The sequence below is a fragment of the Archocentrus centrarchus genome, chromosome 9 (genome assembly GCF_007364275.1).
Source record: "Archocentrus centrarchus isolate MPI-CPG fArcCen1 chromosome 9, fArcCen1, whole genome shotgun sequence".
Taxonomy (NCBI): domain Eukaryota; kingdom Metazoa; phylum Chordata; class Actinopteri; order Cichliformes; family Cichlidae; genus Archocentrus; species Archocentrus centrarchus.
Window position 1 is genome coordinate 24,314,541 of NC_044354.1, and position 25,180 is coordinate 24,339,720.

General features: G+C 41.1%; 1 protein-coding gene across 2 annotated transcripts; it reads right to left on the reverse strand.

Moving 5' to 3' along the window:
- Positions 1-14: 14 nt before the first annotated feature.
- LOC115785568 (uncharacterized) lies at positions 15-25,180 on the reverse strand. 2 transcript variants are annotated; one of them, XM_030737306.1, is made up of 7 exons: positions 24,986-25,180; positions 11,951-12,921; positions 8,812-8,863; positions 6,734-6,851; positions 5,561-5,703; positions 1,594-1,833; positions 15-1,153 (listed from the first exon to the last, which is right to left on the reverse strand). In XM_030737306.1, exons 1-7 carry the CDS (start codon positions 25,064-25,066, stop codon positions 479-481), a joined length of 2,280 nt encoding a protein of 759 aa, XP_030593166.1. In that variant the 5' UTR covers positions 25,067-25,180; the 3' UTR covers positions 15-478. The 2 variants fall into 2 exon arrangements, with proteins under 2 accessions (XP_030593166.1, XP_030593164.1); XM_030737304.1 differs by having other exon boundaries at positions 18-1,153; positions 1,594-1,836; positions 24,986-25,177.

A 25,180-nucleotide genomic window follows, 5' to 3' on the forward strand; every position in this document is an offset into this window, starting at 1 on the left:
TGCTATTTCTGTCTTTATGCTATGTAGTGGTGTATATTGGTACTTAATATGCTTTTATTTTGATTTCCCTTTTATAATCCGGCATTAGCCTTAGGAGTACACACTGTGTGCCTGAACTGTTGCAGCATTGATATAAAATGTATGATCTATGCTGAGCAGAACACTTTTAGGTAACATGCCACTGTATAAGTATTTACTATGACGTACTAAAGAAATGTCCACATGAAGAAGCACATTAAGGAAAGGAAAAGAAAGCTGGCACAGGAAGAATGATTGGTGTTATAATGCACTGAAAAGCATGAAACAAACTTTATAAAAAATAGAAAAACTACAGTGAAAATATATGCCAACAGGAAGCTACAGGAGACGTAAGAGTTGATTTTGGAAATTAAAGGAGTAAATCAGAAATATCACAGTGACACTAAGAGTTCAGAAATACATGACAGGCCCACCAGTGTCCCTGTTCATCACCATCTTGTCATATCTGGTTGGTCACACTGCACAGCCCTGTGGACAGACCGAGAGATGGCTGGTTGCCATTGACTGTGTTTGACTCGGTGAGCACACTGGAAGAGAGTGAACCAACCCCTCCTGACACCTGGCTTCCCCAAAGCCTCCACTCTGGTCTGGGCCTCTGGGAGCTCAGGCTGGTGCTTCCTACAGCAGGCACCTTGCCCTCATATGTCCCCCTCATCAGCCCGTTGAGCAAAGCAGATGCAGAGGTCTGATCCAGGTGCTCAGCTGGGACCAGAGGCTGCCGGTCCTCCTCCTCAGAGATGGCAAACACGGGCACGCTGATGTGATCACCCTCACCTGGGAAATCACAAAGCTTTCCAGCATGTCCACTCTCAATTTGACACTGAGGGGAGGAAGAAGATCCAGTGATGGGGTCTGAGGAAGAGCCCAGGGCCTTCGCTGGGTCTGCCGTCGCTGAGAGAAGGCCAAAACATGGCCCCGTAAACCGAGAACGTCGCAGGTTGCTGGTTGAGTTGAGACGCCGCTGTCTTTGGGCGGGCTGCGTGAGGGGGTAGGAGGCATTGCTGATGGATGACTCGGAGGCAGTGCTGGTATCTGCCTTGGTTTCCAGGTGAACGTCGGAGAAACCCTTCCTGTTGTCACCACCTCTGCAGTTAGCAACCAAACTGGATGGAGGCTGGAATGATATTAGACTTGATATAGTAGGCTAACCACACATTTAATTAACTACTGTTATATACTAATGGTAGATGTCCTACAGTAAAACCTCTGTCACTTGTACACAAAGTTTTACATAAACTGCTCAATCTTATGTTTCAAGATCAGTTCATCCCAATCATAATTTGTTTGGTCTTTTAGTAGAGTCTGACCACCCAATTCAGTGAAAAGACACTTGACTAGTTTTATTTTGTACTAAGAGTTACACAAACAGTTTTCTGCTAAATATGGATGATGCTGAAGAAAATCACCTCCATGGTTGAAGTTTCAGTCAGACAAATTGTCAGTTATAAGGTCATTTCAGCAGCATGGCACCAAATCATCAACTGCTCCCCATTAACTTTACATGCTGAAAGTGACCCTTGGTTTATAAAAGACTGTAAGGATTGTAGTACTAACACTGTCCACCAGCTTGGTGAAGGGACTGGTGGAGTTCCAGCTGCACCACTTCTTATGAAGCTGCGGCAATGGAGGGAGGAAGTCCTGGAAGGTGCGGACGCTCCACGCTCTCGGTCTGGCACAGCTGCTGTTGCCGTCCTTGACGGATCTGGATCCAGGTGAGGAGGTGGAGTTTAGTGGTGTGGGCCAGTCACCTGCAGGACCAGGACCAGTGTCACTGTGTCGCAGAAACCTCTCCCGCTGCTGAAAGACGTGCACACACACACACAAAAAAAAAAAAATCAAGTATTAGAACCTGTATGCAGGAGGCATCAATACAGGTGAAAATACCACACAAGGAAAAAATGACCACATCAAAGGTGGTTTAATGCTCATTGCACCTACAATCTTTAATATCCTACAGGGCTTTTACTCAGTCAAGCATGCATCGTTGTCATGAAAGATGGCTCGGAAACAAAAGCACTACTTCGTCTCATCACAAATTAAAATATATTGCTACCAGGCAACAAGGATAATGCAGCATGTGTGTATATTTAATGATCAAATTAAGTCACCAATAGATGGACTGTAAGAGCAGAAAACCAAATAGTTAAATCTCAAACAGAGAAAGTATTCTCCATTGCTCCACACTTAAACTGCTGCCAAACCAGCAGTCAAATAATAACACTGTGCAACAACGTATTCTCTTGGGTATGAACATTAGGACCTGCTGCATTTCCTCCTCATCTGTGAATATCTCCATACAGATTTTCCTGTGTACTACACTAATGGATTAACAGGAAAGGAAGTGTTCTGATTAGCCTAGCTCTGTCACACAGCCAGCCGAGCCGAGCGTGTGTGGCTAATGTACAAATCTCATTATTATTAAGTATATTAAAACTGTCAAGAGAACAGCAGGGGGGTTTGGAACAATTTTAGAGACATCTGTGGTATTGTTTAAGCACAACTATTACTCTGGGAAGTGTGCATTTCAGGACCAAAACAAAAGAATTTTAGGGGACACAAAGCCTCATGTAGGTAATTTCACTTGAGCTTAAGAGGCTAAATATTGACAAGCTGGATGTGTGAAGATCGTTTTATAATTCCTGAACTGCTATTGATCAAGGGGGAATGTTTTGGGAATTGTACTCAGAGAGCGATAATCCTTCCCTCAGAGTCACTAGCGGCTAGCTTTGTCTAGACAAGAATTAGTTGGGGTTTAAATAAAATGTTCTTTTCCACACTAAAGCCTGAGAACACAATAGGAACTTTTAGTTTTGAAAGATGAGGCAAGAACTCAGCCGCCCAGTTCAGTGCACTTATAAACTGTAGTTCCAAAGGTGGGCCTGGGGACCATTCAGGGGTGCTTGGAAAAGTCTGACATGCTCTCGAAAAAACAGAACAAGCCGAATAAAGTCTGTTGATTTTCAGACGGCGAGGAATGTACCAGACCATTTTGATCCAGACGTCTCTGCCTTGATCTCATCAGCCCTGCCTACAGCAAGGTTTTCAAATCTTCTCATCGCTGTATTGCTAAACCGAAGCTCTTCTTAGAACGGGTCTTTCGCAGCAAAATGTTATCAAAAGGGGGTTTACAGGCTCAGTGCGTATTTGTGTGGCATGAAAAGAACCACGCCAACCTGGAAGTTTACCTGGCACTGATACTGAGGGGATGAATTTTGCAACATTTCCTTAACATTGCAATACATTACATGCATTGAGGACACACACAGGCAGACCACACACGCTGTGTGCCAAATGACACACACACACACACACACACACAATTGGAGCTGGGAATCTGGCTCTGAAGATAATACTCCATTAGCCTAGGCTGCAGAAAAGCTTGCCAGTCCTTCAAAAAGCTGCCAAAGTAGTTTTATGCCAACTCTTATTCTGAGAGAATACAAAAGAGAACAGCAGAAAAAAAATGCCTGCTTGAACTATTGCTTCCTCAACGCATGTCCTATCTTTTAATTATCCTCGTGTCCCATTTATCCCAATAGTTTTCATAGTTTTAGACTGTACCATGTGTTTGCCAGTATAATGGTGTCAGTCCTATTTGCAACACTGGGTCAGTTCAAAGCAGTGAATGCCCTGCCACCTCTGATGTACACTGGTTCAGAGATCATTTTCTCAAAGAGACAAGATCACCCATGGTGAGTGCGACATTGAGATTAAATACACAATGTATGTTTTCCAATGTATGACATTCATGTCTTTTTTTTTCCTACTAATTTCCACATGCCTGGAAATAAACAGAAACAAGACCACAGCCATGTTAGTAGCACGCTAAATAAAACATCAAAGTACAAAGTTTATGGATAGGAGTGCCATTAGTTCTGCAGGTGATGCTCATGACGCTGAAGGATCATCAGAATTGATACAACGCATCAATTCAGGAATTGTGGCCCATTTTTCTTTACAACGCTGCTTCAGTTCTTTGAGGTTTGCAGGCCTTCATTCAGTTTGTCAATCAGGTTGAGGTCTGGACTCTGAGACACCTTGATTCTTTTTTCTTTTTCAGTCATTCTGCTGTTGAGTTGCTGCTGTGCGTGGTATCACAGTCCTGTTGCATGACCCAGTCTCAGCTAAGCTTTAGCTGTTGGACAGATGACCTCATATTTGACTCCAGAATACTTTTGTATACAGAGGAGTTCATGGTCAACTCACTGACTCCAAGGTGCCTGTGCCCCGTGACTGCAAAACAAGCCCAAATCACCCCCCCCCCCCCCCCTCCACTACTGTGCTTGACGTGTTTGTGCTGATATGCTGTGTTTGGGTTTTGCCAAACACAGCTGTGCATTATGGCCAAACACTTCCACTTTGGTCTTGTCTGTCCAAAGGACATTGTTCCAGAAGTCTTCTGGTTCGATACAGCTTTGCAAATGTAAACCCTGCTGCCGCGTTCTTTTTAGAAAGAGGCTTTCACCTGGGAAACCTTACAAACAGCCATATTTGTTCAGTTTTCTTCTAATTGTACGGTCATCAACTTTAACATTTAGCATGCTAAATGAGTAAATGAGGCCTGTAGAGTCTGAGATCTTGGATTTTTTTTTTTTTTTTGGCAGTTTCTCTGAGGATTGCACAGCCCTTGGGGTGAATATGCTGGGATGTCCACTCCTGGGAATATTAGCAGCTGTCTTGAATGCTTTCCACTTGTGAATGATGGACTTCAAATTGTTGGGAAATGGCCTGATAACCCTTCCCAGATTGATGGGCAGCAACAATTCCTTCTCTGTGATCACTGTCGATGTCCTTCCTCTTTGGCACTGCGCTCATTGGCAATGCTCCAGACCAGCAAACTGCCCAAACGTCTGCTTTCATAGTGGTGATCACACTTTCTGATGATCAGTTAATTAAGTGCATTTGATTAGCAGCACCTGGCTATTCCTATGGAAGCAGTAAGGATGTACTTAATTTTTGATACACTGCTTTTTCATTGTGGCTTATTTATGTGTTAAATGACGACATGGTGTAATGTGTCATGTGCAGTGAGGTTGTATTTATAGAATAGAATGACTGTCATCATACAGAATGTATAATGAGATTAGAAGGCCACTCCTGTTTCAGTGCCAAACTGCATAAAGTGGAAAGAAAATGCAGTTCTGAGTCCACATATAAATATATAAAATGAAAAGATAATATAGATAAAAATATAAAGTATACAGTGGATAAGTATTGCACATTGGTGAATGAATATTGCACCATACATGCCTGGTATGAGTAATAAATAATTATTGCCCAGTATATGGGTATTGTGCAGTTAAACTGGGAAGTGCATGTGTGAATTCAGAGTAATTATGGCTTTGGCAAAGAAACCATTCTTTAGTCTGTTTGTTCTGGCTTTGATGCACCTGTTGCGCCTGCCAGAGCGCAGCAGGTCACACAGTTCGACCTGCTAAAACCTTAAAATGGACAGACAGTGGACTTTCTTTTTACCATGACGCTGTCTGGTGATATTCACTGGTGTGAAAAAGGTTCTTACCGTGTGAGGTGAAGGGGGCAGGTCACTCGGGCTAGGGCCTGAGGATACAATGAAAACCTCATCGGCACCGAGGTCGAGCTCAGTCAAACCGCTGCAGGAAATGTCCACATCCGCATTCTGAGATAGATCACCACTAGCAGTGACTACAGATGCAGAAAGAAAAGTTTAGACAGTTCTTACCACTGAAATTACACTTACTAGGGGCTAATCTTAACTCAGTCATTGTTTGTAAGCTGTGTGTTTTGTCTGTGACTGGAGCACATAGAGTGGGGCCTGTACTGCCCTGTGGTTCAAACTACTCCCAGGCTGCTTTGTGGGTTAAATGCCACAAACCCACAAATCTCTCAGCCTGGGTTCAGTCCCACTGAGAGCGCGAGAGAAGTCCAGGATCCAGCCTGTGTGCTGCTCCAAAACGAGTGCAATTCTACTTTCCTTTGAAAACTCTTCTCATTGTTTTAATGTAATATTTTACAACACTCAGTTTTTAAACCAGAGCCAGTGCACAAAAGCCTGCTGAGTAAACTGTAAAAGAGTTTCCTCGTTTTCATTTCCATAGACAGCAGTAGCCTTTTGTTTGGAATACATTAAAGCAGTTAGTGGCTGGCATGAGCAGTGATACCCATCACAGCAAAACATATAAATAAAAGAAAACCCAAGTATAGATAGTCCAATTACACTGTTTAACGCACAATTAATCTAAGAAGACAGCAACTGAAACGCAAACCTCTTCTCAAACCTCAAGTCTTCACTTTTAAATTAGTGCACATAAACTTTATCAGCACTTTCCCAGGAAACGAATTACTGGCAGATTTATATTCTTGGAGGTGTCACTGTCATTCCTGAAATTATTCTCATTAAATGTCTAAGCATGCTATGTAGCTATAAATCTAAATGATTTATAAATGACATCCACAGTAACACGCTATTCATAGTCTTTGGGCCTGCCACAGTGCCTCTTAGTGCATTCCTTGTAAGACTATTATACACAGTTTGATTCTGAGCATGAATGCCATTTATTTACTTACTAAATGGCCAACATCAGCAATCCAATAAACTAGGCTATTCACTGTGTGTGTGTGTGTGTGTGTGTGTGTGTGTGTGTGTGTGTGTGTGTGTGTGTGTGTATCTTCGGGGGGGTGCATTCATGTATGAGCAGGTGTGTGTCCTCTCAACCTGTGTGTGGCAGGTTGTTGTTTTCCTGCTCTGTGGTCGTCTCCAGGTTGGCCTGATTCTCAGCAATCAGCTGCAGCTCACTGACCTCAGCCACGGTGTTCTGGACTCCCTCTGGTACCTGCAGCATAGCACAATGCAAGTTTATCTGTGGAGCCTCATCAAGTTACCAGTAGTGCAAAAATATTCAGTACTATTGAGCCAGCAGAAATATCTTCTAGGGCACAGCACAAATTCATTGTCTGATGACACACTACCAGCTTCAGTAATGTGGTTAAATTGCTTCTTTAACATTTAGCTTAAATGGCGAGTTTATGAAGCAGCGTTCCAAGTTTGGTGGCAGCTGGTTCACCTTTGGTTTTGACCAAAGGTCTCTTTAGACTTTGGGAAAGCACATTTCAGGACTTTCCAAGTCCACTGGTGTACTTTTTTTAATGACATTCTCATGTGAACTTGTCAAAATTAGTGGGTGTGAGTGGCTAAGGTTAGAGTTAGAATGGGGGGGGGGGGGGGGGGGGGGGGGGGGGGCTTTGACAAGGATCACATATTAGCACTTTAAGTGGCAGTCACCAGATTTGGAGTGGGTGTTCCTCCAGCCCCAAGGCTAAAGTCTGGGTCAGCCACGTCCTGTCGGTTTGATACAGTTTTCCAGAACCAGCAAAGACGGTTCTTTCTTGACACTTTTGTCTGTGGGAAGCTTTCAGACTATAAGCATGTGGGCAGACTTTTTTTCTTTTTTTTTTTTTTTTTCCCCCCCAAGTGTTCCTTTGTGATTTCATTGCCGTTTGCCTCCCATTGTATCCACAGTGAAAAGATTTGGTTTTCCACTCTTTGGCTGACTGTATGTTCTGTGTTGTCACAGATGTCATGAAAGATTCAAGAACCTTTGAATCTTGAAACATTACACATTGGCTTGTAATGCTAATGCCCAGGAACAGGGGCGTCAGGTTCCACCCACTAACTGCCTAGCAAAAGGGAAAAGACCTCAAACGTGAGACCACGCTTCAGCCGAGAGACCTCAAATTCAAACGTCACATGTGATCTTCAACAATCCATGAGATTGAAAACTAAAAGGCAGACTGACTCACATACAGAGATTCCTTGATTTATTAGAGAGAGAAAATTATGGATTCAGATCCAAGTTTTTTTTATTCTTTAGGAAAATATCTGGTCAAGTTTTATGGCTAATATTCATATAATTCAAATATAATCATAAGCTTTTAGTCAAATCAAATTTATTATTTAGGTACTTGTATGACTTATACTTACATAATGAAGAAAAAAAAAGAACCTTCATTGTTTATTACATAAATGCAGCGGCACAGCAGAGTTTCATATAGTGCCTGTGTTCTAAATAATATACAGCATTACCAATAATTCTACTTACTGTTGGCATTTTTCTGCTAACTATTGTCCCTCTTCTACCTTTCAAACCAAAACTATCTCACTATATTACAGCCATACTGTGGTTGTATGGTCCTAAAAAACTGTCAGTCTTGAGTCTGACAAGACACAATGCTAAACTGCAGCTTAAACTTTAGTTTAAGCCTCCAGTGTATTTTCTTGGTAGTGTGAATGTACTGTTGAGACGCTGGCCTCTTGCAGAGGTGTGAAGTGCCTCCTGATCTTCCACCTTTTTAGTTTTTATTTTAAAATGTTTATTCAGTTGAAAAATTTCTTGATCATGTTATCATGACAAAAAGAGGGGAGAGGATGACAGTCACATTTAGAAAGGAGAGAAATTAAGAGAATAAAAACTGTCATGAATAACAAATAAAAATAAATGTGTTGCAACGGATTTGTCTTTCTTACAAACAAATGAAATATTGGCTACAGATAAAGTTGATAGGCTTATAAGTGTTATTCAATCATTTACTGAACAAAGTATCAGTAAATGTCATTTAAAGTTCTCCTGTCATGTCCCTGGTAATTTGCTTCTAAGGGAAGACTACATCTTTGGGCCTCATCTTTAGGTGTAGTTTCAAAAGGATCACATGTTCACTTGTCCACGTATGTCAAATAGCCAACACCTCCTATGGCATTAACTTCATTTTTATGCATAACTAAAATAACATCTGTACCTCGGAATTGCTGGATGCGCAGGAGCTGGCTCTTTTTGGACACAGTTTGGGTCTGGAAAACATGAAATACCACAGCAATTCAATTCATAATTATACACACACATCTGATAATCAGCTTTTATGGGTGTCCTCAGTTGTTTCCCACTCTTAGCAGCATTTTCTCAAAAATAAAAACTCATCTGGGGTTCATAATTTCCAACCACAAATGTTAAAATGGACACGACCCCATATAACTGAACTGATGTGAGCTTTTTGATAACAGTACCCGCCTCAATCCCGCAGCTATTTCCACTCAGTAATTGCTGTGTTACAGCATGGAACAATGTACTAGACGCACACACACACACACACGCTTCATTCAGCAGTTTACAGAGTGGTTGTTGCTGAGATGTCTTTTACTTCTTTCCTACAGGGTTTTCACTTTTGTCAGTGTTGATCCTCATTTAAGTGTATGTGAATTCTGACCACATGCAGTGCTCCAATAAAGACACTGGAACAGCGATCAGATGGAAGCGTGGCACATCAACTTTTGATTCTGCCAGATAGTTTCTCCTCAGGTATTAATGTGGCTTTTACTATTAGAGTCTTCAAACCCACTTACCTGTTTATCAAGGTCTAACATATCTGTCTGATATCATTATATCATTGATGCTTTTATTTGATGTGCTTATGGTTCATGTGAGCAGCTGAAGCATGCAGGAATACTTGAGCAAGTAGCTTTTTATTAAAAATGGCTCTCAGTTGAATGAGTTCATATCCAGCCACCAACTGAGAGCAACCCCTACTGTGACTCCCATCCACCTTGGGCTGTTTTCTAACAACGGGGGACCTTGGGAGTTACACTCACTGCTGCATTAAATTCGCGCAATCTCGCCTGACTCGCCAGGCTAGTTGGTTTCCAGTGGTTTCGGTGAACTTGTTTAAGTTAATAGGGAACAATTGAATAAGAAAAGGGAAAAAAAAAAAAAAAAAAAAAAAAAAACAGCTACTGTGGCTTCCTGTGAGCTTGATGTTTCATGGTAATGCATTTCCTGGCTTCTGAATGACTTGTGTTTCTGTTTTTGCTAATTACACTTTCATTTTATTGAACATGTGTTACCAATTTCCCTGTCATTAGCAGTGAGAACGCCAGTGTTATTGTGCCTAACGGATGAGTTGGAGACACTAAACCACATTTGAAATTAACACCAATCATATTTAACAGTTTCTCACTGAAAGCTCAAAACTGAAGCAGGCACACATCCAAACCTTTCTAAATTCAGAATCTATCTGGACCAGTAGGTTAAACCAGTCTCCTTGTCAGAACAGATAGTATTACAAACCTCCAAACTTAACCCTCCAGTTTGTGTTCATTGTCCCCTGAGATGGAGAGGGAAGAGCTTGTAAACGACACCTTTTGACTGACTGACAATGCCATGAGTACCAAACTCAACTGAGTTTTACCTCTCCTCGTTGTCCCTTGTTCCACATTTCTCCGCCCATTCACTTTCATGCTGCCCCTGTGTTTTTGTGCAGTGGAACTGATGCCAGGTGCTGTACCTTGAATGCTTTGCTGTCTATAGTGAGAATGCTTCACATCAAGAAAGCCGCACAGTTGCAGCCAAACCCAACTAATCACAGAGGGTGACCACATCAGGGACTGAGGGTTCCAGCTGAGTCAACATAACAATGTCATGACTGTGTAGGTGTGAGGGTGTTAGTCTGTGTGTGTGCGTGCATATTACGTCAGAGCAAACCCTTTATAATCAGGGAGAAATTAAAAGGTAAGACTTGTGAATCCTCTCCAGAAAAAAATTACCTGAAGACATGAAGAATTTGGAAGGTTTCATTTTAACCAGGCACAGCAGGGCTTTGAACTTAATGCTGATGTGACAACACTAACACGCTAATGTTTTAAAGGTAAATGCTTGCCATGTTTATCTTAGTTTGGCATATGCTAGACAGTGTTAAACACAGTTTAGCTAAGGCTGAAGGGTAATGCCACTTATTCGGCAGGTTTTTGGTCTTTAACCAAAACCGGCAATAGCAGACAGATTAGGATTTGATGGTAGGAGTACGCAAGAGGGATGGGATAACTGAAAAGCCTCTGTTCTATAAATCAATTAAATATGTGCTTAGATATTTCCCTAAAAAATTGAATTACTGACTTGGTGGTGCATTTAAAAAAAAAAAATCCTGCTGTTCCTCAAACTTCCTCAACTTGAGGATGGCTCAAAATGAAGTTATGTCCCAAAGACCCCCCTGCATTAAAATGTTTAAAAAAAAATGGTTTTGGTCTCTTGTGCTAGTTCACACTGTATGCAGTGTGAGCTTTTGGAATACACTTGTTTCAGTTGTTATGCACAATGAAAGGTGTGGCCGGACTGAGTGACAGGTGGGTGCCTTTTCATCCCCCCCAGCTTTCATTTGCACTAAAAGACATTACTCAGCAAAAGATGATTTCTGGGTGTTAAACCCCCACTCTTCAGGTAGTACTCTCTTCTAGAATAAAACGGTTCCAAGAAACAAGAAAAATGTATACAAATATTTTAGAAATGGCCTTGTCTCCAGGAGGTGCAGCCTCAGGTAAGAGGAGGAGAGTGGAAGGAGATGGAAAAGATAGGCTAGAGGCAGCATCTGCAGATCTTTTGGCAGACTTTGAGACTTCAGTAATCTCCATTTTTGTGGACTGTTCTTGGATTACTATCTGCATTAAAATATTCAAAATTATTTTGGTAATTACCAATACTGTTAATTTAGGGCAGCTGTGGCATAAGCCTTATATTGGGTGGTGGTCTGATAAATTTGTTAAGCACTGTACATATCCATATCTCTCTATTATGAAATGTTTTGTATTTTAAGACTGAATGAATATTTAAAAAAAAAAAAAAAAACACAAGTCTGATCCTTATTTCAAAAATTTCCAAACTCTCAGAGTCAGGAAAACCATAAAAGTGGACTATTCGTCAGCTATCCTTTGCGTGCACAATGTAACCATGGTTTATGGCAACAGCCCGGTTAGCAGCCATAACTTAATGCCGTTATTGTAATACTGCAGCAGCAAATGAAAGTTAATATCCAGCTGTATTGGATTAAGGTGGTTATCTGCTGGTTTCAACACCTAATGACTTTAATATAATAAAGTTACCGCTTCTGTTACCTGAATATGATGCAGTGGGCACTTGTAAGTATCACAGCGAAGAAAGCAGCTCCACTCACAGCAGCCAGCAGAGTGTCTATTTTGCTGGCTGTGGAAGCAGTGGCACGTAGCTCCCCCTCTGGCTCGGTCAGATTCTGGTAGTGGAAGAGAAGAGCGAAACCACGACCCCAATGAGTGGTAGTGATGAGTTCCATGATGACCTCCACCATCTCCTGGCTTGAGCCAAACACCAGCTGGCTACTGGGAGGTCGGTTGGACCCACAGAACCTAGAGGAGAAGGTGATGAGGTCTGAGATGTAGAGGACATCGTGGGGGCAGGCGTCAAGCACAGACTGCTGGGTTTCAGGGCTTACAGCAAGAGTGTTGGTGGAGTGTGGCGAAGCAATGGTGGTCTCATCCACAACTATGCCTGGGTTAGTACTAGGGTTGGCATCTCCCCTTAGGTGAAATGAGGAGGCAGAGTTGATGGCCTTGTCTCCAGGAGGTACAGCCTCAGGTAAGAGGAGGAGAGTGGAAGGAGATGGCAAAGATAGGCTAGAGGCAGCATCTGCAGATCTTTTGGCAGAATTTGAGACTTCAGCAATCTCCATTTTTGTGGACTGTACTTGGACTACTATCTGCTTCACCTCACCATCTTGGGAGGATTGTTGAGTCTTTGAGGTATCCCCTACACTCTGAACCATAGGGACTTTAGCCACTGATGAGGTTTCATCTAAGGTGCCAGGACCAAGAGTCACCCCGTCCTCTGCCTCCTCTTCTTCAAATTTAGGGATAGTGGACAACTTTGATTCGGAGTCATGGCTTTCAAAAACATCAAAGTCAAATATCTCCAGAATAAGCTGGTAATCAATAGGCACAACAAACTGCCAGACACAGTGTGTCCCAGAGGAGTAGTTGTATGGAAAGCCAGGAGACAGAATTAGGCCTTGGACATCCACCACACCCACCTTGGCACCACAGTCAAAGTACACCTGCAACAGGAATTAGTTCAGTTCAGTTAAATTTATTTTTGTTTTGGTCACACAAAAACAAATGAGCCATCATAAATGCACATCTAACAATCAGTAAGTGAGACCAAAACAAGCAGAAGCAAAAGCTTATATGCCAAACTCAAAATTTACATCCATTTACAAGTTACCTTTTATATAAGATGATACACTCCCCAAAAAAAAAAAAAAAAAAAAAAGTTTTGCAACCTTCACTCACCCCCCCCCCCCCCCCCCCCCCTCCAAAAAAGCAAAAAGCAAAAACATATTCAATCACATAATTGTGAAAAATATATTGTACGATTTTCTTTTTGAAAATAAATAATGAATTACATGTTTTCATATCTGGGATAACATTGTTCCACAAGTGAGCTCCAAGAACAATCATCTCTGTTTGAACCCTTTTCTGGCCTGAGGTACAATAAACTTACATTCATCTTAGAGTGTATTTAGTTTGCTGAAGTACAAAATATTTTTTGAACACAGTCTGGCAGGGTCTTTGATTTAGCATTAAACATTATTTGAATGATTTTATAATAAACTATGTCTTTAAATTTCACAAGATCAGATTTTAGAAATATTGAATTTGTGTGTTCATTGTAGCCTGCTGTATTTATCAGGCGTATAGCTAGTTTTGTAATAAAACTATATCATTAACTAAAGTTTTGATCCCCACAGTTCTGCACAATAAGTCATATATGGAAGTGTCTGTGTAGATTCTCACTTATATGGAAGTATCAGTGTGCAGTAAATTATAAATAAGGCATTTATAAGTAAGCAATTATTTAACTTTATACAAAACACCAAGTGTCTTTGAGATTTTTAACTTTATGTAATTAATATGGTGCGTCCATGTTAGCCTGCTGTCAATTACCACCCCTAAGAACTTTATATCAAAAACTCCTAAAATTTCAACACCACTGATTTTAAGTTTTATCTCATTAGTTACCTCTTTTTTATTTCCAAATATTACAAATTAGTTTTTGATATATTAAGAGTCTGTTATCAAACCAAGTTTTGAAACTTGTAACTTTAATTTCTCTATTTAATTCCTCCTCTCTTAATGCAAAAAGTTCATTCAAACTGAACTGTGGAAGACTTCCTGCGTAGATCGCACACCCCAGGGAGTCCAACCACTACAGACCTGTGGCCCTGACTTCTCATCTGATGAAGACCGTGGAGAAGCTCATCCTGCACCACCTCCGCCCACTGGTGAGCTCAGCGCTGGACGCCCTGCAGTTCGCCTACCAGCCCGGCATCGGGGCGGACGATGTCATCTACCTGCTGCACAGATCCCTCTCTCACCTAGGGCAGGTGGGAAACACTATGAGGGTCATGTTCTTTGACTTCTCCAGTGCTTTCAACACCATCCAGCACGCACTGCTGAGAGGGAAGCTGGAGGGAGCCGGAGCGGACAGGCAGCTGACGGCATGGACCATTGACTACCTCACCAACAGACCACAGTATGTGAGGTGCCATGACTGTGTGTCTGATGTGGTAGTCTGCAGCACGGGGGCACCACAGAGCATGGTCCTCTCACCCATTCTGTTCAGTCTGTACACTTCATCCTTCAGGTAAAACTCAGACCACTGCCACCTACAGAAGTTCTCAGATGATACGGCCATCATCGGATGCATATCAGATGATATTTTTGGGGGGGGGGGTCATCAGTGATTTTGTCAGCTGGTGTGAGACCAACGCTCTCCAAATCAACACCAGCAAGACAAAGGAGATGGTCATAGACTTCAGGAGGAAGTCATCCCCTACAGCACCAGTGGACATCCAGGGAAAGGACATTGAGACAGTGGTCTCTGACCTGGGTGTTCACCTCAACAACAAGCTGGACTGGACTACAAACACAGACATCCTGTGTAAGAAGGGCTGGAGTCGACTCCATCTGCTGAGGAGACTGAGGTCCTTCGGTGTCTGCAGGACTCTGTTAGACTTTTTATGACCCAGTGGTAGCATCTGCCCTTTTCTATGCAGTGGTCTGGTGGGGGGGTGGATGCACCGAAAGGGACAGGAGCAGGATTGACAAACTGGTGCGGAGGTCGAGCTCTGTGCTGGGATGTCCCCTGGAGTCTGTGATGGTGGTGGGTGAGAGGAGGATGTTAGCAAAGCTGACATCCATTATGGACAACCCCCATCACCCTCTGCAGTGTTTTGATATCTGTATACAGTGTTTTGATGTATGTGTGTGTATATTGATATGTGTTTTATGTATATAGTGTTTCCTATTTATTTAATTTATTTCATTTCATCTTTCTTCTCTGTACTTGAGTTGCTGTAATATGCAGTTTCCCCGTCGTGGGATCATTAAAGTTTTATCTTATCTAAATTTTTTACCAGAAGAAATTATTGCCATGTCATCTACAAACATAATAAATACAAATATAAATATATTAGAAATGTCATTTATGAAGATAAAGAGTTTTGGACCAATCACAGAACCTTGTGGTATTAGGCAGCAAGATAGTACTTATAATCTTAAATTCAAAAACTGTAATATCTAGTTGAACACATTGTTGATGATTTTCCAAATAACTTTTTACCCAGGAATAAACAGTTCCTCTGATCCCATACCTACCAAGCTTTTCCAGTAACTGTTTACGATCAATATTATCAAAAGCTTTTGTTAAATCTATGTATATACCCACTGAAAATTGATCATTGTCAAGAGCAGAGCTGATATCCTCTAATTAGTTAATTAGTTGTGTCATAAATCTGTGGTCAGAAGTTTATATATGCTCATTGTGGACATAAATATGATGCCTCACCTTTACTCCTCAACACACACACACACTCCCACACACACACACTCAATAAAAAAAATCAAAAAAAAAAAAAAAAAGAAAAATTGGGTACACAAGTTTGAAATTATTTGTCAGTAACCTGAAGACATGAAGTCAGTGAATTTTCTCTAATTCATACAGCGCCAAAAGTATACATATATGCTCAACTATAAACATACACCCCCACTAATATTTGGTTACACGTCCCTTAGCAAGTTGAGCCTCAACCAGATGCTTTTGGTAGCCTTCAACAAATTTCTGGCCTAATTCTGGCTGGATATTTGATCACTCATTTTGGCAGAATTGGTAGAGTTAATTAAATTGAGTGGTTTCTGGCACGGTTCCAATTTCCAACAGTTTTGATGTGTGTTTGGGATCATTGTTCTGTTGGAAAACCCAAATGTGTCCAAGTTTCAATCGTCTAGCTACTGATTTGAGGTGAAGTTTTAGAATTTGGAGGTAGTCCTCCTCCTCCATTATTCCATCCACTTTCTACAATGTTCCAGAATCACTGACAGTAAAAACAGCCTCAGAGCACGCTACCATCACCATGCTTGACAGCTGGTCCAGTGTTCTTTGGTTTGAAAGCCTCAGCTTCCAAACCAAAGCTTACTCTTCCAAACATACATTTTGTCATTGTGACCAAATAGCTCAATCTTTATCTGGCCATAAAACTTTCCTCCAGAAGGCATTTGGCTTGTCCATGTGGGCAACTGCAAAGGTGTTGTTTTTGGAGCAGGGGCTTCTTTCTAAGTCAGCACCCTCTATGTCCATGGTGATGTAAAGCTTGCTTCACTGGACAGCAGTGCTGGTATTTCAGCAGTTTACAGTTCATAGCAGGGTTGAGCCCTGGTGGTTCCTGGGGTGTTCCTGAACATCCTAACCTGTTTAATTTCATCTGAGGGTGACAGTTTGAATCTTCTTCCAGACCTTGGCAAAGTGATAACATGGCCAAATAACTTGTATTTGGCTTGAACTGATGATTTTGGAATCTGTAGTTGTTGACTCCATGAGACCTTCCCAACTTGTGTAAATCTACAATTCTCATTCTTAGATCTTTGCTGACTTGCTTGGACTTTCCCATTGCTGTGAATATTGGTCAGTCCAATTAGTGCTGTCAAACAAATCCTTTTTATGCTGGCAAAGAGAAACTAACAGTTGTAGTCAATCGTGACCACTAACGAGACGTTAATAGGGTTTAGCCTTGTCAAGTTAAATGACACTGTAGAACTTTCAGCATCCCTTATTAAAAGATTTAAGTGAATGTACAGATATATATTTGAGCCTTTGTGGATTAAAGAAAATCCAAAATAAATTCAAACTTGTGCAACCAGTTCTTGTTTTTGTTAAGTCATTAAATTTGTATGTCGTACAATCATTCGAGCCTGGAAAAGGTTCAAAAAAATCATTAAAAGCCACAAGTTACCATGACATTCATGCTCATGATGTGTATATAAACTTCTGACCACATCTGTATATAGCATCTTTCTACTTGAATTAAGCACTCAAAGCGCTTCCTACTACAGTGAACTGTTCACCTCTGCTGTTCTGCCTTTACATCAAAGCATGTGTTTCACCTGGGTAACCCTTGGGGAAGGGGGCTGGGGTATTTTGTCAAACATGCTGACTATAATTCTTCCCAGGTGTTCACTGGTGTAAAGGGGACCTTTGCCCAAAGCAGAGGCAGATGCGTGCTTGGTTGGGCCAAGCAGCTGAGAAACCGACCTTTGTAGGGGGCCTGAGTGTTTATGAGCTTTCCTGTTGGTCTTTCCTGTTCTGCACTGTCGAAATGCCCTAGTCTGACAGACCCTCTTTCCAGACAGGTAACAAACCAACAACCACAGGCAACATTTGCTCTCATGACTGGGGTAGTGTCTAAAAAGATCTCGTTAAGATTACAATTTAGATTCGAGGGCCGAAATGAGCATCAAAGACACATGAAAGCTAAAATCTTTGGAGCTACACAAGCACTTTGATTGCTACAAACAAACAGTCATCTGTCCCCATTCATATCCAAAATACAAAAAAGGCATTCTGCAGCTTGTACATTTAAAGTAGCAAACCTGCATGTCATTTTGACTGGGAGAGTGAACCACTCACTCAGCCCTCAGGTCATCGGGATCAAACTAAAAACACTCTATAGCCAATACAGTCTCATAGCCAGGCCACAACATATTAAAGACACATGGGAAGTCAGCTAGGGCAGCATGGCCTTCATAACTAAAGAAAATGTGTGTTGCGTAAGTTGTTAAATGTTTGGAAAAATATCCTACCCAAAAGATTTCACAATTAGCAAGTCCATAGCTGCACTCAGTCTCTCTCAACCTTTTTACATGAAAATTACATGACGATTGACTTGAGTAACCCTCACCTGTGCCCTCATCGCTCTTGATAGTTGGTCACATAATGTTATCTCCACAACCCATAATATGATCCTTTTCTAGCCAGTAGCAGGTTTTCAATTGTATTTCTATTATTTCAAATGTATGAAAACAACAAAATAATGCCATTAATATCTTCCATTTCCGCTGCTATTTGCTTACCCTGGAACATACATTGAGTACCTACACTGCTCACTGACAAACTTTTAGGTTTGTGGGCAATCAGGGGTCTGTTTTTATTATATAAATACCTTTAAAAAGATATTGACTAGGATTATATAAATATCTTAAAAAAAGATTTAAAAAAAAATGTTAGACAGTAACCATCTTACTGCAGTACATTTCCCATTTTCCTTTATAAACAGTAAAAGACTGATATGTTTCTGGCATCTTACTGACATATTTAACAAAATCTATGCTCACTGTTAATATTTAAAACTTTCTGACATCAACGTTTTACCACTATGCTGATATTTTTCTCCATTACCGACATTTTGAGGCAATTACTGTACATTAGTGCATGACATGCTTGCACTGCCTACGCACTTACTAGAAATTAATGTGATACAGGAAAGAATTACACGGATGACATTTGAACGGGCCAAATGCCATTCCTGCTGAAGTTAGAGGGAGTAAGCCGATTAGTGGTTTGCAGCAAGGTTGCGCAATGAGGGACCACTTAACACCACATGGGTGCATAACAGGCCAAAGAGAAAGATGGTGTATCCCCCACTTTTAGAGGAAAAACGGTTTAGTGACTGGATTGAATATCTCATCATTTATCTTACCACAATGCTGGTTTGCTATCCTTTCTTCAGTGTGCCTTAAAGACCTGTTTTCCCTTGTTTTTCCACCTATTCTGTCAAAGATCGTTATCTCTGCTCCAAGGAAGAGGCAGCAGGAACATTCCTCCCCCTTAAAATGTAAATCTTGTTTCCAAAGTTGAAAAGGCAAATTATTTTTTGTGTGTGTGTGTGTGTTTTTTTAATGCCCATTTTGAATTTGATCCCAACAGCTAAAAAAAAAAAAAAAAAAAAAAACCCTGGAGGAACATCCCACCTGGGCTTTTCCTACTGCAAGAATGGACTTTTTGGATGAGAGTTAATCCTTCAAAAGTAAAGAAAAGTAAAGGTATTCACCATTTTACAACTATGTGGGAAAAAATGGTCTCGTAATTTAAGAATAACATTTCGCAATGTTAAAACAATGAATCCATAAATAAACAAAATAAAATTGCAATCTGGGGGTGTGCAGCACCAGCAACTTGAATGTCTCAGAGGGCACCATTAATGCTGGACAACATATAGAGGTTTAGGGTGAGTACACGCTCCCATCCAGACAGCCCCTTTTTCATGGAAAGTATGAAAAATCTATAGTCAGAATCATTAGTCACAAATCTTATCAATATCTGTTCCTAATAACAACAACAATATGGCTCCAAAGTAAAAGTCTATGTGTTAAAAAATGACTGTGTGCAATCCGGACCTTATCCAATCCAGACTCATTATGTAAGGAAAAATCCAAAAAAGTAGGCCCCAAACTACTGAGCAGTTTACGAATGTGTTGGTATATTTACCAACACATTCTCAGTTTGAACATTTGCTATGTTGCCTTTGCACCTTTGCAATTAAAAACAGGGAGTACTGATTTGGAAATTTTATAGTGTCCCATCTTTATTGGACACAGGGCTGTATATGCTAGACTACACATGAAAGGGCCCCAAAGTGCCACAGTGTCGAATGGAAATGGGACATTCTTACAATGCCAAACATCTCAATTCTGTTACATCACAGGCCGCTCCGCTGGCAGGCCGCTAATTATTCAAGGATGCCTTTTCTCATGGCAAAACAATGGGCCACTTTGCTGTTTTGGTGAACCACTCCACAAATGGGGAACACGGATAATATTTTAATGAAGTGATGCTAATAAGTACATGGCATAAGAGCAGACTGGTTATGCCACTGACAGCTGCTTCCCTGGACAGAAGTAGATCAACTGAAGACACAACTGTCAGAAATGACTTGTGCAGTGAAATACTGGACCAGGTGCTGCCGTTACTGAGAGGCCCCAAGCAAACAGCATTGCTCCACAGTTTTCACTTTGAAGCGCTAGATTTTTTTTTTTTTTTAAAAAGGTAAAAAGACGCAAGGAAAAAAAACAACAAACAAAAACATGCTAATATGGGTTCTTAAGGTCTTTATGAAAGCGGACGTTTTAGCAGTTTGCTGGTCTGGAGCCAGCATGCAAGCATCTTCCCAGGAAATTCATCGCAAAAGTCAGACCAAGTAATACTCAGAAGAACTGCAAAAAGCCCAAGAGCTCCAGCTCAGACTCTACAGTCCTCAGTTATCATGTTAAATGTTAAAGGTCAAGGCAGCAGAAGTGGAAAAACATAACAGATATGGCATGTTTGGAAGGGTTAAGACAGAAAAACATACAAACATCCACACCAAAAATAAATAAATAAATAAATGGGGCAGGCGCTGCACTGAAAAACAAATCAACACAAGATCAACAGCGTGTGAACTGCAGAACTTCAGTTTTACCCATTTATTGCATCTTGGTAGTTGTAAAGTTTCAAGCACACCTGCTGTGATAAAGAGTACAGTCAAGAGTCAAATGTGAGGCCACCAATCCAGCAGCTAAAGCTTGGCCCAAATTGGGTCATGCTGGGTCAAAAAGGAGAGAATCAAGGTGTTGCAGTGGCCCAGTCAAAGTCCAGGCTTCCACATATCTGAAATCCTGCAGCAAACCTTAAACAAATGCCCTCAAACCTCAATGAACTGAAGCCGTGCTGTGAAGAAGAATGGGCCAAAATTCCTCCAATGACATGAGAGATTGTTTTCTGTATGACTTTATCAATTACTTCACATTATTGCTGCTAAAGGTGGTTCTACAAGCTACTGAATCACAGGATGTACTTCCACACACTGCTTCTGTGTTTTGGTTTTTCCACAGGACTGCAGTCCTGTGGAAACTCGCTTTTTTAATTACATCATGTAGTCAAAATTATTGTAAATTTTAACACACAGAAATGGCATAAACTATTTAATTCAAATATTAATATAATTTCAAAAATTTACATTAAAAAAAACAAACTAAAGATTAAAGTTAATGCAGAAACTATAAATGTGTTCATAGCTTGTATCTGATAATATTTCATTTTTAGACCTCCACTTGCGGAATAAAAGGTGAACAAGCCCCTCCCCCCCTAAAACAAATAAACAAACAAACAAACAAACAAACAACCCAACCAACCAATCTATTTGTCCGTACACCTTTATTCAACAAATAGCAGTCCAGTGTCAAATCTAAGCCTCCAGTGCAAACATTTTTCTTTAAAAAAAAACAAAACAAAAAAAAACACCCAGCCTGACGACACCGCTGTGAAAACTCTGCAACACGAGCTGCTTCTGCTGAAGTGCTGTTAACACACAAACTCTGCCTCTCCTGCACAAACAGCCCAGGACTGGCTCATAAACAGGCAGGCGGGCCCCTCAAAAGGGGGCAGGAATCCTCACCAGCTCTGTTTACTGGAGGAGAAAAGTGACACTGCTTCGCAGGCTGGTGCTTGGATAGCAACAGTCCACTCAGGATGCGTTGAAATCACACTCAGCTTCTGAACCAATACCAGCATAATTACACTTTGATAGCATTATGCAGCGTGACTAAAAATATATATCTTTAACCAATAAAAAGAAAGCATAGATTACATTTTTAACTATTCTTAAGTAGACAGCTGATGTGTTTGATGTGTCAGGGATGAAGACCAAAAAAATAAATAAATATTCAGACAAAATGACACATTTGCTGCACATTCAGAGCCACATAAAGAACAGAAGTAAAAAGAAAATGTATTACTGGAATAGAAAACGTAAAATTCACGAGGATGAGAAAAACCTAGCACTAATCAGATGAAAGCAGCTATGTGAGTTTAACACAATTACGAGCTACATTAATTCTATTAAATCACTTTCACTCAAAGTTTAGCAAACATCCAGGAATTCCCCAGAGGAAGGTAGCTGCAGCATTCACAGAATAAAAGGAAAAAAAAAAATCCATGACTTATGAATAACTTATTGAACAAGTTAGAAAAACAGAGCTGCAGGTATGCAAGCACCTCAGACTTATGTCTTTATGACGGTCTAAAAATGAACAGACAGAAAAAAAAAATACCCCTTGAAGTAATTCCTCACAGCTGTAGAAAGGTGCCGAAACTCCAGCCCAGGACTTATCACATATCCGCCCTCGAGCCCCTGCCTCTTCTACTGGGATTAAGTGGCTGCACGCTCTGCCAATGGTCAGTTTTTATAAGTACCTGGCATGGCAGTCTGATTAAGCCCAGGCATTTCTGGGGTTGCCCTCGCCGGTCACTTCAGCCCATTTTCGTCACCATTTGCATCAAGAGCCACTTATGAAAAACCTCTTTGAGCCCATCCATGTTTGATCAACATCATAGGATATTCACTGTAGCCTACAATGATAAGTGGAGCACTGTAAATTCTTATGACTGTGGTTTTCTAAAAGATGTGTGACTGGGTGGGCTTTTCCATGTTTGTGGTGTAAAACCTATTAACATATTTCCTCTTAAAAAAAAAAAAAAAAAGAGCTGCTGCTGCGGTAGCTGTTAAAGCAAGCCTGTGGAACCCTGTGGCTAATCATGACCTTATCTTCACAGTTGTTTTCAACCAGTTTGGAGAAATCATTTCCAGATTTTGGAACGAGATCGAGCAAACAGTGATAATTAGTCTTTGGGCAGCACCCCCATGAGAAGCCCAATGCTGTAGGCTGTGCTGACAAAGTTAAACCGGATTCAGTCAGAGTCTAAATGGATGCAACAATATTTCCGAGTTTTAAAAATATGAGAATTGCCAGAAAAGCTCATTTTTGAATATCATCTCAAACAAGACTAATAACCTACAGTGTTTTGTGACAAACACTGTCAAAGTCTATCAGAGCTTCTTGCTATAGTAAACCCTGAAAAGCTCCCTGCCCTAAAATGTATCGATTTAGCTCTACTACTACAAATAAAACATCCCGCAACACAGAGCAGGGCACCAGAGACAAGAGATGCTTCCTCTTCCCTGGAGGGAATAGAATAAATTCCAACCTTGTTTATGCTCTTCCAAAAGAAAAAAAAAAAACCCAACTTAATACAAGAGGAGCCAGAGGACAAAGCCATCATTTACCGTGCCACTTCAGGCAGATAATTGCAAAGATAGTGACCACCCTATGCACACAGGAGACACTGACAATTCAATATAGTGTGGGCTTTTGTTGTCAAGCTCTGAGGGTTGTGCTGCTCAGCCATCATTCTCCATCAGCGCAAGTGGACAGCTCTCGACAGGTGGAAGCCACGGAGATTCTCCCGGCTGACAATGTGACAATCATGTTTTAGTCTGTATCAAAGGTAACCTTTTCCATTTTAACAGCAGCCACTGTCACAGAAACTGGGACAACATCCTGCATCACACACAAAACAGCAGAATGTGGGGTCAGAAGACTGAGTGGGTGATGCAGTTTAAAGTGCTTTAAAGTATTTTTTCCCCTTTTTTGGGGGGGAACAGCAGTCCCGTCATCCTCACTCACGTGGATTTTTCTCTTATATGCATTAACACCTCTGACATATCTCAGGTAATTAAACCAGAACAACTTCAACACCTCAAAATCAACTCTTAAGCACCCATAAGCTCACTACCCTGCATATCAGAGACCCGAGAAGCAGCTCCTGCCCATTTGCTTTCCTCTACATCAGAGATGAACCTTTGGATCACAAACTTTTCCTGTTAGAGGCAAAGCTTTGGACGTCATAGTCACCGAGTACGAGAAGTTTCACATAAGGATAACATGTTCCCAATGTGGTTCTCATTTCAGCAGTTTGGACTACATGCCATTCCCTAACATCAAAAACATGCCCGTGCCATCAAAACATCCCTTTGAACATCTTAAAAAAATAAATAAATGTGCCACAAAATTTGGACTTAAAAAAAAAAGGAAACATTTTTTCGCTACTTTTTCATGAATGGCAACGGATTAAATGCAGTAGAGGAGCTCAAGTTGAAGTAAGATCAGGTTTGAAAAGTCTGGCTATGCCTTACGTGACAGGGTTTCTTTCATGCCAGATAGCCACATGGGATATTGTTGGTATAATAAAAGTAAGAAAAAAATAAAACCCGAAAGTGATTTCTGTCAATCAAAAATGCCACCCAAATCACGAACTGACCCCCCACGGCCATTCCGATAACCTATTTATGCTAAATAGTTTATCTCCTGCTCAGCTTTCACAATGAGATGCGGCGCGTTGGGAGGGTCATGCTAATGTATGTCCCGTCCTGTTAGCAAACACGGCGTAGGCGAAATGTAAGAGTAAAAACTGTAAATTTAAGAGGGCATCGCTAATTGTAAAACTTCTCCCACGCGTAAAGCAAAAGCTTGCCTGTTCTTCGAAGCGAGGTAGTCTTCTGAAATAGTCGGCTGAAATGCTATCTAATAAAAGGGATTTAAAGTTTTACATTGTCCCATTTTTAAAACAAAGTTCCCACTACGTACTGCTACAATCACAGACGTCTGTAAGGATTTCGCTAGATTGGTATACTGACGGTTGGTACTAACAGGCGGACTGCATTTAGATTTAACACGTAGCTGACGCAATTGCTCATCGGACGTATGCCGAAATGAATGGTGGCGCCTGTTTTATCGTAAAATAACTTGCTCCAAGTCTTTCGGGGTGACTGAATTTTCCAAGAGGCGAACAACTTGAATATCACGTTTTCCAAACAGAGTCCGCGGCTTGGTTCTCTCCATACAAGGGAGCACGACGCTCCAAACGAGTAGGAACTTGTGGATTATTTTTGCAGCAAAGAAATGTCAACTTACTTTCTGTGCAACGCATCCCATCACGAAGAGTAGATATGCTGTCATGAAAACATGCACCCCGAGCGACGTAACGTAGCTCATTTTCTCCTAATTGTTTCTTTTTAACGCCGCGCACAGTGACCTGTGTGTCCCGCTCCTCTGCTTCCCTCTCATTCACCTGAAGTATCGGGAGCGCGCTCCCATCGTTCATGGGCA